Raw genomic sequence first — 12,864 nt, forward strand, 5'->3', positions numbered from 1 at the left:
CACAACGACAGACACAGCCGTCCGGATGCAGTAATGACACAAAACTGAATAGAAACCATTGCACCAAACGTCTGGCCTGAAGTGGCTAGCTGTGTTCAGGCCAGCAGTGCCATCTGACCGCAGGTCACCCCTCGTACAACAGGAGCTGATGGTTAAACTCAAATTGTGAACATTTCCACACTAAACATGACTTAATTCTATTTAGCATAAAATTACCTCGGAAATTCAGGTAACCGCTAAATCAAACCAGCTGCGAGGAGCTGTGACTCACACTGTGGCAGTTTGTACTTTTCTTTCCAGTTTCGCTGCCATCCAAGCCAACCGGCTTTCAGCAGCTACACTGACTCAGAGGTGTTATTGAAATAATAAGGACTGAAAGAGAGTCCATGAAAGAGGCAAAATTTTCCATAAACCAACAAGAGATACTTATTCATTTTTATTGTTAAAGGCTTCTTCTCAATGGCTGGGATGAGAAAATTAAAAACGCATAAAGCTAAATAGCTGTGCTAAGAACATATGGGAATAGACAGGCAGAGAAATTGCTTGCAAAAGCTCATTCTCACCTTTAAATAGTTCTCACACAGGGTGAGAAAACATGCAAAATCAATTTAAAAGGGGAGGTGTGGAAGTCCCACATAGTGCTGATGTCAAGAATTAGGGAATGTATCCCATCATTAGAATGAGAAAGAAGAAGCTGCTATTACTGCTATTACCAGCCATTATTTGAGAGTTACAGATCCACGTACGCAATAAGCACATCCTTATACAACTGCTCAGCAGATGGCGTTTAAGGTGAAATGCTGCCCCCCTGTGTTAGGTTGGAGAGACCGCAGCTCACCGTATATGTTCGTAAGCCTGCTCCATCGGACTGCTGTTGACCGCCAGCATTATGGACCGCCTCTTAGCCATCGATATGGTGATGATGACCACCCGCGTGAGGACCATGATGTTGACCTGAAACGGACGGACGCAGCAGAGGCGTGAGGCGCTGGAAGAACCAGGAAGAGCCGGGAGCGGTGGTAGCGAATCAGAGCGAAGCGTGCCGACCCTCACCATCATGATGAAGATGACCGGGCCCACGAAGCCCCAGATGACCCCATTATTGTGCACACTCAGCCAGCAGTGGCCGTCCGCAGAGTACTTTCCCGAGGCCGAGGCCAGAGTGATTGTGACTATCAGAATTGGAAGGCCTGGAACAGAAGGGAGAAGCAGAAACCGATCAGATAAGAAATGTCTCCAGGCCTCAATGACAACTATTATTACCCAATACATGTCCCCAACCAGAAACACTGTTGCCATTATTCATCCCAAAAAGTTGTAGGTTTCATTAAACTATCAATTAACTAAATATGGGTTTCACAATCTTTTTGAAAGTAAAATAAACGTTGACACTTCTGTTGAAATACATGAAATGAATCAATGAAGTAGTATAAGTAAATATGTTTGAAGATCTCTTCACAGAAGTGTGGGATCAGCTCACACAAGAAGCTTACAGCACACATTCATAGCAATAAGCAAATGGCAAATGTGAGCAGCCAGAATGCATGTGCAGTCCCATGCAATGTTACACCCTATGAGGCTCCATTACCCCAGCCAATCAGATAGTAGTACTTCATGTGTCTTTCTTCACTCAGGTTAACCGTCACCACTTTGCTCCAAAGCAGCAGGCCCTCCACCAACATCCAGCTGAACGCAGCCATGAAGAAAAGGTGCAGGAGCGCTGCCACTAGTGTGCAGGCCACCTGGGGTCAGGGGGTCAAAGTTCAAATGTCAACTCATCCACAGGCACAGATAGACCTTAATGTGTGCAATTTGGCTGTACTGGATATTAAGTTGTTACGTGGTGATTATATTGCCTCTAATATGGTGTCATTACCAACCAAATCACATGCACAAAGCAGTGGGAAGTCACTGCATCTGTCAGAACTGAAGCCAACATTCCATGCAACAAACCTTTCACAACACACTCAACACTCAGTACACCAGGTCTGAATGGTATAACAGGTTCATGCAAAGTAAAATTTTTATATATGTACTGTATCTGAGAGCTCTTGAATCTGAATTGAAACTGTGAGGTGAGAAACCCTGTCTTCTAAATTAGTTGTATACTACATCCAAAATGTACGTTCATTGCTTAACTGCAAAGAGGATGAGTTTATCATTTCTCCAGCTACAGTAGTATACCCTACAGCTAACGTATGTTGCAGCGTTGATTACTTTTTATGTCGTCAGCAATACAAATGTGTTAGGTAGGTGGATTTTAAACGTAGCAGATTTCTCAGATGAAACCAAACGTGAATCAGAGGCACCAGGTAGCAAATGTTTTACAGAAGGTGACATTCAGTTGGTTTTGGAGTTCAAAATCAAGTTCATACTCGAGTGTGAAAAGTTTGTCACGTGGAATAGTATGGTAACAGCGATATTCCTGATCAGTCTGTATGAAATTCAAATGTAGTAACACAGTAGAAGTTATCTGGGACACCGATGGTACTGCACCTTATTGCCAACCGCTGCTCCACTGCAGAGGAGCACTATCTGGGCAGCTGTCAGAGCGGCAAACAGATTCTTATGGATTGACATCCGGTCAGACTTGGGAATGCTAAAAAGAAAAAGGAGAGTTTGCATTTAGGGGACAGAAAACAATGAAATTAACTCAGCACAACAGGTTAATTATGTCAGCTAAATTAGACATGGTTATTTTATTTCGCAAAAGGTTTTGTGCAGCAAGAACATCTACCCTCAGGCTAAGGAGCAGCCATCACACTACGCAACAAACCAACAAAACTAAGCTGTATGTGATTAAGGCGGTGATGTAAATGAGCTTCTTTTTCTATGTTAAATCATAGACACAGGAAGGAGGCAAAAATGTGTCATTTACTGTTTAGCCACAGCAGCGGCTATCACATCACTGACCTGCATGATCAGGTGTGTTCCCCCCACCCTACCACCTGTTCAGTTCCAGCATTGGTCTGAAGTGGTTTAAATGTGAACACTTTGGAACACAACATAAATCTCCTAATTAAATCAGCACAGGCTGTAAATGGCTTATTAGGGTCTCTGGGGGGATGCCGGGGTTAATTAACTCTCCTGTAATGTCATCATAAAACCTGAGTGTGCGTGTGTGTGTGTGGGTGCGTGTGTTTGTGTGTGTGTGTGTGTCTGTGTTGTGAGCGTGTGTGTGTGTGTTGTGAGTGTGTGACTGTGTGTGTGTGTGTCTGTGTTGTGAGCGTGTGTGTATGTGTATGTGTATCCGCGTGTGTCTTGTGTGTGTGTGTGAGTGCTGTGTACGCGTGTCTGCATGTGTGTGAGTGCTGTATATGCGTGTGTGCATGTGTGTGTGTGTGAGTGCTGTGAACGCGTGTCTGCATGTGTGTGTGAGTGTGTTTGTGCGCGCGTGTGTGTGAGTACTGTGTACGCGTGTCTGCATGTGTGTGTGAGTGTGTTTGTGCGCGTGTGTGTGTGTGTATGCATGTGTGCATGTGTGTGTGTGTGAGTGCTGTGTACGCGTGTCTGCATGTGTGTGTGAGTGTGTTTGTGCGCGCGTGTGTGTGCATGTGTGCGTGTGTGAGTGCTGTGTACGCGTGTGTGTGCATGTGTGTGTGTGTGAGTGCTGTGTACGCGTGTCTGCATGTGTGTGAGTGTGTTTGTGTGCGTGTATGTCCTGTGTGTGTGCAAGCAGAGAGCAGCCAGTGAGTGAGCTCATTACTACGCTAGCGCTGCTCAGTCCCGGCTCTTCATCAGGCCCGCGCCTCACTGACAGCGGCGAGCCGCGTGGCAGATCTGAGAAGCGCCCGACGCGCCGAGGGCAGGGAGAGGCTCCCGCGCTCGGCCACCAGCTCCCTCCCAGCGTCCGCCGGGACCCCACCCGCTTCTGTGGCTCCGGCCTCTCACTTCACTTACTCCAGCACAGTAAACAGCATCAAGGTCACCACCAGCGCGCAGAGCGAGGCTCCGGACCCGATGAACGTCAGCTTAGTCAAAACACTCTGCTCCTCGGGGCTCCACTGCAGATCACAGCAGAGAAACAAGCAGGCAACGCCAGTCAAAACACTGACAGAATGCGCGATGCTCCAGCAACCTTCACACGTTACACACATACTCCACGCATCGCAAGATGTAGACTTGCTTTTCAAATTTATTAACGGAGAGATAATAAACTTTTATTTTGATATGAAGTATGTCATTTCCAAAATGTAAAGCTGGAGATCGCACAGAGCATGACAGTTCTGTATGGATATTCACTTAAAGTGCACTTTTGATTGACAGTCCAATAAATGGCCCTACTACTGACTGTTCAAAATGTAAATGTACAGTTAATTACACAACAAACATGCTCTCCAAATGACCCATACAAAATCACCCTGTAAAGGGCAGTATAAGAACTCTCTCAGCTGAATAAAATAGGCTTAACATCATAATATTTATTTTCTTTGGTTATTTATATATAGCATCAACATTTACAAATTATGATTTATAGGTTTCTTAATGAGGCTCAACCGCTACAGCTACAGTGTTTAACCTACAAATAGAGACACCTGCTGGTCGTTACAGCTTGGTGCAGACTGCTGCTAGCAAGGAAAGGCCATTGGGTCTAAAACAAAAGAATCCACTTAATCCTATGAATTAGCTAATTCATCAGTACATGAATGACTCCTGTGGGGCTAAAAGAAATATTAGCTCATTTTGTGAGCTCAAACCTTCACTTCATTTAAAAGTCAAGTGAGGATTAACTCCAACAAAAGACGAATGCCAGAGTCCAAGGCGAAACAGCTGGTATGTGAATATTTAAATAACACTAAATAATGGCAACAAATCAAGTCTGTTTAATGAACATCTCTCTTTTTTCTCTTAATACACCTTACATATCCATAGCAACAACACCACTTCATTATACCTTGGATCCCATATAATTCATGAGAACTGCAAAGTTGGTTGTGTGGTTGCAAAAGCAGGACGTGACCATAGATCCAGAATATGTCACTTGACAGCCTTCACTTGACCAGCCATCTTGATCTTCAGTCCTGAGGAAAGTTTAGCAAAGGACCAGACTTAATGATTTATAGATCGTGACCACACTGAATGGCATAAAGAAAGCTTATGCGCTATGTCATACTAACATCAGGCTGAAGTTCCAAAACACGCAAACAGGCTTAACGAGCCAAGAGTACTCCACCTACAAAAAAGCAGACGTTATGCACTACACTTTTATACAATGTGAAATAAAACAAAACTGTGCCAGTAAACTCACTGAACTGTTGCTAATTCTCATCAAGATAAAAATCAGACACATAGTCCTATATTGTTCTGATCACTTAACATTTAGAAGTGTATTCTTGATATTTAATACTGCTCTAGCAAAGGTATTCTAACTCACTAAAAATGACCACTCTCATACTTTGTGAGTATCGTAAAAGACAACCTGGATATACACACTCAATACTCAAGAGAAAATATGGATATTTTTCTCTTTTATGGTTATAAATAGTTTATATTCCCTCACCATGTCAGAAGAGGATAAGGTGTAATGAACAGCAACCGGAATATTCTGGCTCCTGGAGAAATCTCTGACTGTAGCTGATATAACGGCAGTAGCAAGTCTACCTGTATGCAAACTGGAAGAAATACACAGCTCAATTAAAACGATGGCCAGTAAATCAGAAAATATGTAAAAAAGCTTTTTCAAATCATTTACAGAATTAAAATAACAATCATAGCGTAAAAGGCAAAAGAAACATTCATACCTTCTGTCTTCGTTGTAAACCTCTGAAGGTTTTCTGTGCACCTTTGACTGGACTTCCACAAGGTGACTATAGTACACATGGATAAACATGACCTCCTTATAACCTGTACATATTAGAATGGGTGACAGGAGGGATGTGAAAATTAGAAATTACAGCACTGAATAAATATTGACACAGAATTCCCACCAAAAATAGACTTAATGTACGGTATGTTTAAATTGTGTGTGAAAACTATGTGCACATTTTCAAATGAAGAACTAATCATAGAAATAGTATTTACCAAGTAATGTGTTTATGCCACCTGTAAACAAAAGGAACTGTAACTTGAACTTCCTGCAGCCTAAGGAGGTACCTCATATTTAGTAAGTTTAAATAATTCTGGTTATAGAACCATTACAGAACTCAGTGTGAGTTCAAATCTGATCACACTTGAGGATTTGCACCCTTGTGTAAATTGCTTGCTCACAGAACTAAGACTTTGCTCAACTCACTTAAAAACTACTGCCACTGAGTGCTCTCATGTGACATATTGCCCTGGGCAGGGGTGCATGGTACACCAGTACAGCCCACTGGTGCTGCACTCTTACCCAGCGACTGTAGCCGGGACACCTCTGTGTCTGGGACAAGGATCTCATCCTGGCTGTTGGCATGGCCCCCAAATGTAGACGGTTTGTATGAGCAGCTGCAGCTCGGCTGGGAAAGCTGCCTGGGTTCCAAATGCACATCTAGAAAATTCCACATAATCAAACATACGCACATGCGCACACATGAACACACACACACATGCACACACACACACACACACGCATGTATACACAATAGTAGACCACCAAGATATTTGCTAAATACATCCACAGCTGAAGTAATCTAATCCATCTTCACTGGACCCATAATTTAAAAAAAAAGAATTCATCTCCCTCATTAAGGAGACCCTATTGGGCCGAAAGTAGAGAAAAAGAACTGTGAGTGCATATACCCTCAACTGCAAGTTCAGACAAACCACACAGATGTTTGATTCACCATCCAGGGCAGAAAGAAGGGGCGACATAGCTCAGGAGTTAAGAGTGGTTGTCTGGCAGTCGGAGGGTTGCCGGTTCGATCCCCCGCCCTGGGTATGTTGAAGTGTCCCTGAGCACGACACCTAACCCCTAATTGCTCCCAACGAGCTGATTGGTACCTTTGGTGTGTGTGTGAATGGGTGAATGAGAGGCATCAATTGTAAAGCACTATATAAATGCAGTCCATTTACCTAACAATACCAATAAACCTCAGTGGCTTATACCAGAAGAGGTCAGTGGAACCTGCAATATTGAAAGCCATCCCTTTGCCCTTTAGATACTCAAATAAGCAACAAAGACAATGTAACATAGAGAAGACACACACATGTAGCATTTGCTGAGAACAGAGGATTTCCATGACAGAGTCCTGGTTTTACTAAGACGATCTATTCATCTGCAGACTGTCAGAGACTTTTGACCAACATTATCTACTACTTGGCATCCTTCAGATCTATTGGACTTCATAGGTCATGATCCAGACCCAGAGTATAATTGCAGTACATGACTGACTATGAAGTAATTCTCTTCACCACTCCATTCCTCACCCGGTGCATTGATTGGACATTACATATCCCCCCTTACATAAGTCCTTTTTCTATAGGAGAGGAGAACCTTGCAGAATCCATTATCAATAGTTTGCACAGCGTAGAAGCTCACTATCTTATGACAGAGGGAAAAAAATCCTGTATTTCTTTAAGAAAACACTAAAAACACCATGGCAAATGATGATAATTACATGCAGAGCTAATCATCATCAAGGAGGAACCATTTGAATTTTAATTCTTCAGCATGACCTATAGATTACATTTGAGCAAGATTGTGTAGCAAGGGACAGGCCTAAAAATGTGCATATTCTGACTATGGTGTTTCAACATGTGCTTTCACCTCAATCACCACAGCTCAGATAATATCATAAGTGGGGTTAAGCCAATATATTGTTAGTCTGGTCTGGTTTGATGTGGAAACACCTAGCATCCCTACAGTAGGTCAGGATGGACATTGTTCATTTCTGGTTTGTAAAACTGCTGCCATATTATCTGACCATTTTAAAGTCATAATATTTTGCAAAAATGCCAGATAAAATTAAAAATGTTCACTCAATTGCTCCAAAAGACAAGAATCATGAATCAAGGGTTATTAAGAATCACTATTATCAATAGCCCAAATATAAATGTCATGTACTTCTCTTGGGGTATCTGCAATGGTTAAACTGTTATTCCCTTTATTTATATGGCCTATTTTTTTTAATATAGCATTTGTGATCCTGAAGAAAAGCAAGAACACACTTGTGAAATATACTAGGACACAGTTTTGTATTGTCTACTAACACAACAATAAAAATTTAAACGTGTGCTTTAAGACTGGATTGATGCACTGAGAAGACAGCTCACCTATGTTTTTTGTTGAAAGCGTAAAGCTTTTTCCTTCCGCAGACAGAGCATCTGCCAGAGCCCCAGTCAATTTGTCGATGCTTTCAACCACATTGAAAGGCCCAATAGCCACCTAAAACAGACAGAAAAGAACGTGAGAGGGGGACGGAGGAAGAGGGGGAAATCAGGCAAAATTTCATCAAGGTTGCAAATGACACGGCTCAGATAACTGACTCACCCCCTCCTCAGCCAAGTCCAGCCATCGGGCAGACATCTTGGGGTCAATTAACTCGCTGGCCAGTTTCAGGTAGTTGGTAGCAAAAGACAACATGGCTTCAGAGGTGTTACCATTGGCAGAGACCTCTGCTTCAGCGGCCAGCTCTATCACCTGGGCTAGGTAGAGCATATCGACTGGCGTAACCATGCCTGGGTTCACCTCCAGAGCCCCCAGCAGGAATTTTCCAAATTTACTCAATATATTAAAGTAATTTTCTGGTGTCACATTGAAATGTTCCTCCTCCATCACCTATAAACAGAAAATTCAACAGTCAATTAAAATCAATAGCGAATAAAAATAAGCACTTTCAAAGTAAACATAGTCATGCATTGCATTTTCCAGGAAAACAGAGTCTAAGGTACAATATACAGAAAAAAGTGCAAGATACTGAATGATGTACTATCCTTAGCAAAATAAAAAATATTATTTGACAGACACATGTCAGGTAAAAGAACCAATGGAATATGATTATTGTAGACAGTACCAAAGCCAAAAAGATTTTTAAAGTGAGAATTATCCCATTATATCAAGCTTATGGTTGATAAATATACATTAGGTACACTGAGCCTTCAAACTCACAGCTCTGGCCAAAGGGTCGTTGCTCACTTCATTAAAAAGGGGAGTCTTGGGAAAATTGAATATACGTTGCTGATTTTCTGAAGAATCTGAAACCAAAGTGTGAGGGGAAAAATATAAGTTTATTCTCCATATATTCACATATTTATGGTATATCTATGCATACCTCCGCCAGAAAACTGTCCTATTAGTGGACTGGCAAATACAGGTAAACATACGGTAACCAGCAAGCTTGACAGAGCAGAAAAATGATATTACCAAAACATTCATATTTTCATCATACAAAGTCTTGGTAGGCTGGTTCGCTGGAAAAGTTACGTTTTTAGATAACCAGTATAACTATTGTACAGTTCTCATTTGCTTTCTTTGGAACCAAATAGTCCACTTCTTAAAAATCAATAGTGCTTTCATGATATTTTAATTCAGAAGACATTAAAGGTAAAGTTGCACTGAGTCAGTCGTGCAATGTTGAACAGCCGTCACCAACAATAGTCATAAGGTGTAGTTTTCTACCGTATTTTTTATTTTTCACAATGTACAACAATTACATTAGTAATTGGATATGCAATAAATTATAAAAGTCCATTAAAAATATCAAAATAAAGACAAAGAAGTAACTTACAGCTGATGAATAAAGCTGACAACTTTTCAAGGTGCTACACCTTTGAAGAGATATTCATCATGATACAAATTCATTTTTCCAGTCTAAGCCCTTTCCTACATATATTTAGCTATGGGAATGTTGAGTATCACCTTTGTCAAATTGACAGACTGCTCCTTTTGTTTCCACACAAAAATCCAAGTCCCAGCTGCCACTCATAGGGTCAAAGGTCACACATTCTCCACGTTTTGGTACAAAATTCTGCACTGAGGTGAAGTTGTGATATGATGTTAAAAAGTATAAGTCTTGGCTGTGTTGTTCACTTTTCTTCCCTGTAGATTAAAATGTAGATTAAAAAACAATTATTAACATTCAAAGAAATGGATAAATTATGTTCTTGTTATTCTAGACCATGACACAATGAGTCTGTGATTAAATTAAGTGATATTGAGCAAGGACCACACTCCATTCAATGGGCCATCTGTCTAAATGTCTCTGATGAATAGTAGTGAAACCCATGATGTCATTATTCACTAGAGTCAACCATGCCCAAAAAAAAGTTTGTTCTGCTGGGTGGGTTCTAGAATTACAGCATACATGAAGTATTTACAACCATAAGTTTTTAATCTGCGACTTGGCACACGCACCCAAGCATGTGCAGCTCTGCTGAAATGTATCACATGTATCAAACTGTCCCCCCACCTCACCCCAAGACCTTTACATTTACCTCGACAGGGGGGGATTCCCCAGTGTCTCCTCAGGGATCGTTCAATCTCTAGGGTTGAGGAGTCCCACTTATAAAACAATCCAGGCAAAATCAGTGAGCACTCTCTTTCCAAAGCGTGGATTTCACTGATGTTCAACACCCGGTCCCAAATGTTGAGCCATGTAATGTTTCCTGAGAAGGATTCGTCACTCCTGAAGGAGCCGCCAAATGTGTCCTGCTCCTGACCGATAATGAACTGGCCATCCCGGCCGATGTCAGCAGAGGAGTTGAGGTTGTCCCCCTGGCCTACAACTAGCCCATCGACAGCAACGACCCACTCGCCTTTGTCCCGAGTCCAGCTCACGCACACAAAGTGCCACAGACCGTCGTTGGCAGAGGCCACCGAGTAAGGCCCGTGTAGGCCGTGTACCATCAGAGCGAGCTGAATGGGTTTCCCACGGACTACGTTGGCTCGGAGCTGGAACTCATTTATAAACGATGGTATGGAATAAGAGAACACAGTGGAAAATCCATAACAACTCGGATCAAATTGAATATGAACACAGACAGTCACAGATTGCATGCCGGGGAACTGCTGAAGGAGACGAGCATGCTTCCGGTTACTTTTGCCAGAGAACTGCAGAATTAAGGATCCAAAAGCATCTTTAAGAGAAGAAAACCTCTATTAGGAAAACATATTGAAAACATGTACTGTACACATTAACGTACAATTAAAGTGCATCATTGTGCAACTGTGAGGGCAAGTAAGTATTGGTGCGCATCACTATTTTGAACTTGCTAGCTTGAGCTAGCAGAAAATTAATTTTGATCTCAAAAGAAACACCATCCCATGAACCTTGATAGAACAATGTGATTTTTAAAAGACGAAAGATGTTCAGGAACTCACCTTTTTTGGGAGTCAAAACCATCCCTTCTATCCAGACCTGCTGTGTTATGTTTAATGAATGAAAAAAGTTTATCAGCTCCATGTTCTCAAATGCACTGGATACTGTGGCCAGGGCTCCAGACTTTTTCTGGCAGACTTGCCGGGCATCGTGCCATTGCAGGCGGTCAGGCACATATTCGTAATAAGATTCATCATCACACGATATGTTCCGTCCTTGCAGTGGCAGGGCTGAATCTGGTCAAAATTTTAAGAGGCAAAAAATTACTTCATTACTTTTCCTGGCTTGAGATTTAGAAAAAAAAATCTGTTCTCTCCCACGAATATGAATGTAGGCTACTACATTACAGCCTAATCCCAAACACAGTATAGGAGTTTGGTTTACACTCGGACACTTGCGTAATTAGCCGCCCTATAAACTTAATCGTAACCTCGTTTTTCAAACGACTTCACTCTTCAATGGATCTCAGCGGTCCTTGTCATTTGAGCAGTATGCTTACAAATCTACTGTTCCCGTGACTATCCAAATCAACTCTGGAGGGATAATTCCAGCCAAATGACTAACAGAGCTTACAGTGAACCAAGCCTTTAAAAAAATAACTGCAATATCTTAACTAAACGTGTCGTAACACAGCAAACTCCAGATAAATTGGAGAGCAGGTTGTATTGGTTGGAGTTATAAAGCTCAAACGTTTCAGTGGATTTTCAAGGCGACAATACTCAAGCCTACAGGTCTCCACATTGAGGTTAAATTACAGACTTGGGTCTGTTCCGATGTCTTACCTTTAGCAGTGCAATGATGAAACCAAATCTGCAAAACAAAACACGTTTCAACCGTTTCAGGATTTTAGGCATAAAAGCAGACACCGAAAATTTCAGAATAATATTCAAAGGAAAATAATTACTTACAAAAATATTCGAGTAGATTATTTTAAACCATTGCATTTTCCTGTAAACAAATGAGAAGTTTCATAAATTACAGCATTATTGACAGGCCTACTGAGGCAATAATTTCGTTTTTTATTAAACAGCCTAAACTGTAACAGTTGGCTAAATAAGACTAAAACACAACTTCTTAAATAGCCATATAACCCATATAAACCGGCTGAATATATAGCAAAATATTTTGTTTACCAAATTATTATAGGCTACAGGATTATTATAGGCTATGCATTAGATTCGTAGTTTTAACCTGCCGGTTTAAATTGGCAGGCTATCCGAAATTAAATAGCTAGCCTGCATCACCTGCGTGTGGCTGAAATTTAAAAGCTGAAATCAGGAAAGTTTTGTATGGATCCTCTTCATATCGGTCGCATCCACAGCGTCACCTCGTTCATAAATCCGCCTCTTTCGTGTTCAATTTTACTTTATAGTACTCCTAAATGTTAGCCCCTGAGTAGCAGAACCGCGCTGGTCTTCAGAATACCCCAAAAATCCCCAGACCGAACCGATTATTCAAACTAGCAGGAACCTCCTAGGTGACATCAGTAGCAGAGAATTCGTTGAGCGAAAAGCGAGGGAGGACTTCGCAGCGGAGGGGAGTTGTAATGAGGGCCGATCATGCAGCACTAATTGTAACAGTTGATGACCAAGAATACTCTTTTTTTCGTATTCTAAACGTGAAATTCAAT

The 12,864-nt window shown here is 41.6% G+C and overlaps 1 protein-coding gene across 1 annotated transcript in view; it reads right to left on the reverse strand.

Annotated features, from left to right (window-relative positions):
* LOC118226391 (adhesion G-protein coupled receptor D2) overlaps positions 1–12,773 on the reverse strand; it is a 69,263-nt gene extending 56,490 nt beyond the window's left edge. The window contains exons 1-19 of the mRNA XM_035415977.1: positions 12,479–12,773; positions 12,143–12,182; positions 12,017–12,044; positions 11,237–11,470; positions 10,351–10,992; positions 9,776–9,955; positions 9,026–9,111; positions 8,408–8,695; positions 8,191–8,302; positions 6,329–6,466; positions 5,742–5,844; positions 5,501–5,612; positions 5,118–5,173; positions 4,895–5,021; positions 3,901–4,004; positions 2,497–2,599; positions 1,589–1,742; positions 1,054–1,190; positions 839–954 (exon numbers count right to left, since the gene is read on the reverse strand). Coding sequence (XP_035271868.1) covers positions 839–954; positions 1,054–1,190; positions 1,589–1,742; positions 2,497–2,599; positions 3,901–4,004; positions 4,895–5,021; positions 5,118–5,173; positions 5,501–5,612; positions 5,742–5,844; positions 6,329–6,466; positions 8,191–8,302; positions 8,408–8,695; positions 9,026–9,111; positions 9,776–9,955; positions 10,351–10,992; positions 11,237–11,470; positions 12,017–12,044; positions 12,143–12,178 — 2,756 coding nt within the window. The 5' untranslated portion in view covers positions 12,179–12,182; positions 12,479–12,773. The remainder of the gene's footprint in view (positions 1–838; positions 955–1,053; positions 1,191–1,588; positions 1,743–2,496; positions 2,600–3,900; positions 4,005–4,894; positions 5,022–5,117; positions 5,174–5,500; positions 5,613–5,741; positions 5,845–6,328; positions 6,467–8,190; positions 8,303–8,407; positions 8,696–9,025; positions 9,112–9,775; positions 9,956–10,350; positions 10,993–11,236; positions 11,471–12,016; positions 12,045–12,142; positions 12,183–12,478) is intronic.
* Positions 12,774–12,864: the final 91 nt, after the last annotated feature.

Source organism: Anguilla anguilla, chromosome 4 (assembly GCF_013347855.1).
Source record: "Anguilla anguilla isolate fAngAng1 chromosome 4, fAngAng1.pri, whole genome shotgun sequence".
Lineage (NCBI taxonomy): Eukaryota > Metazoa > Chordata > Actinopteri > Anguilliformes > Anguillidae > Anguilla > Anguilla anguilla.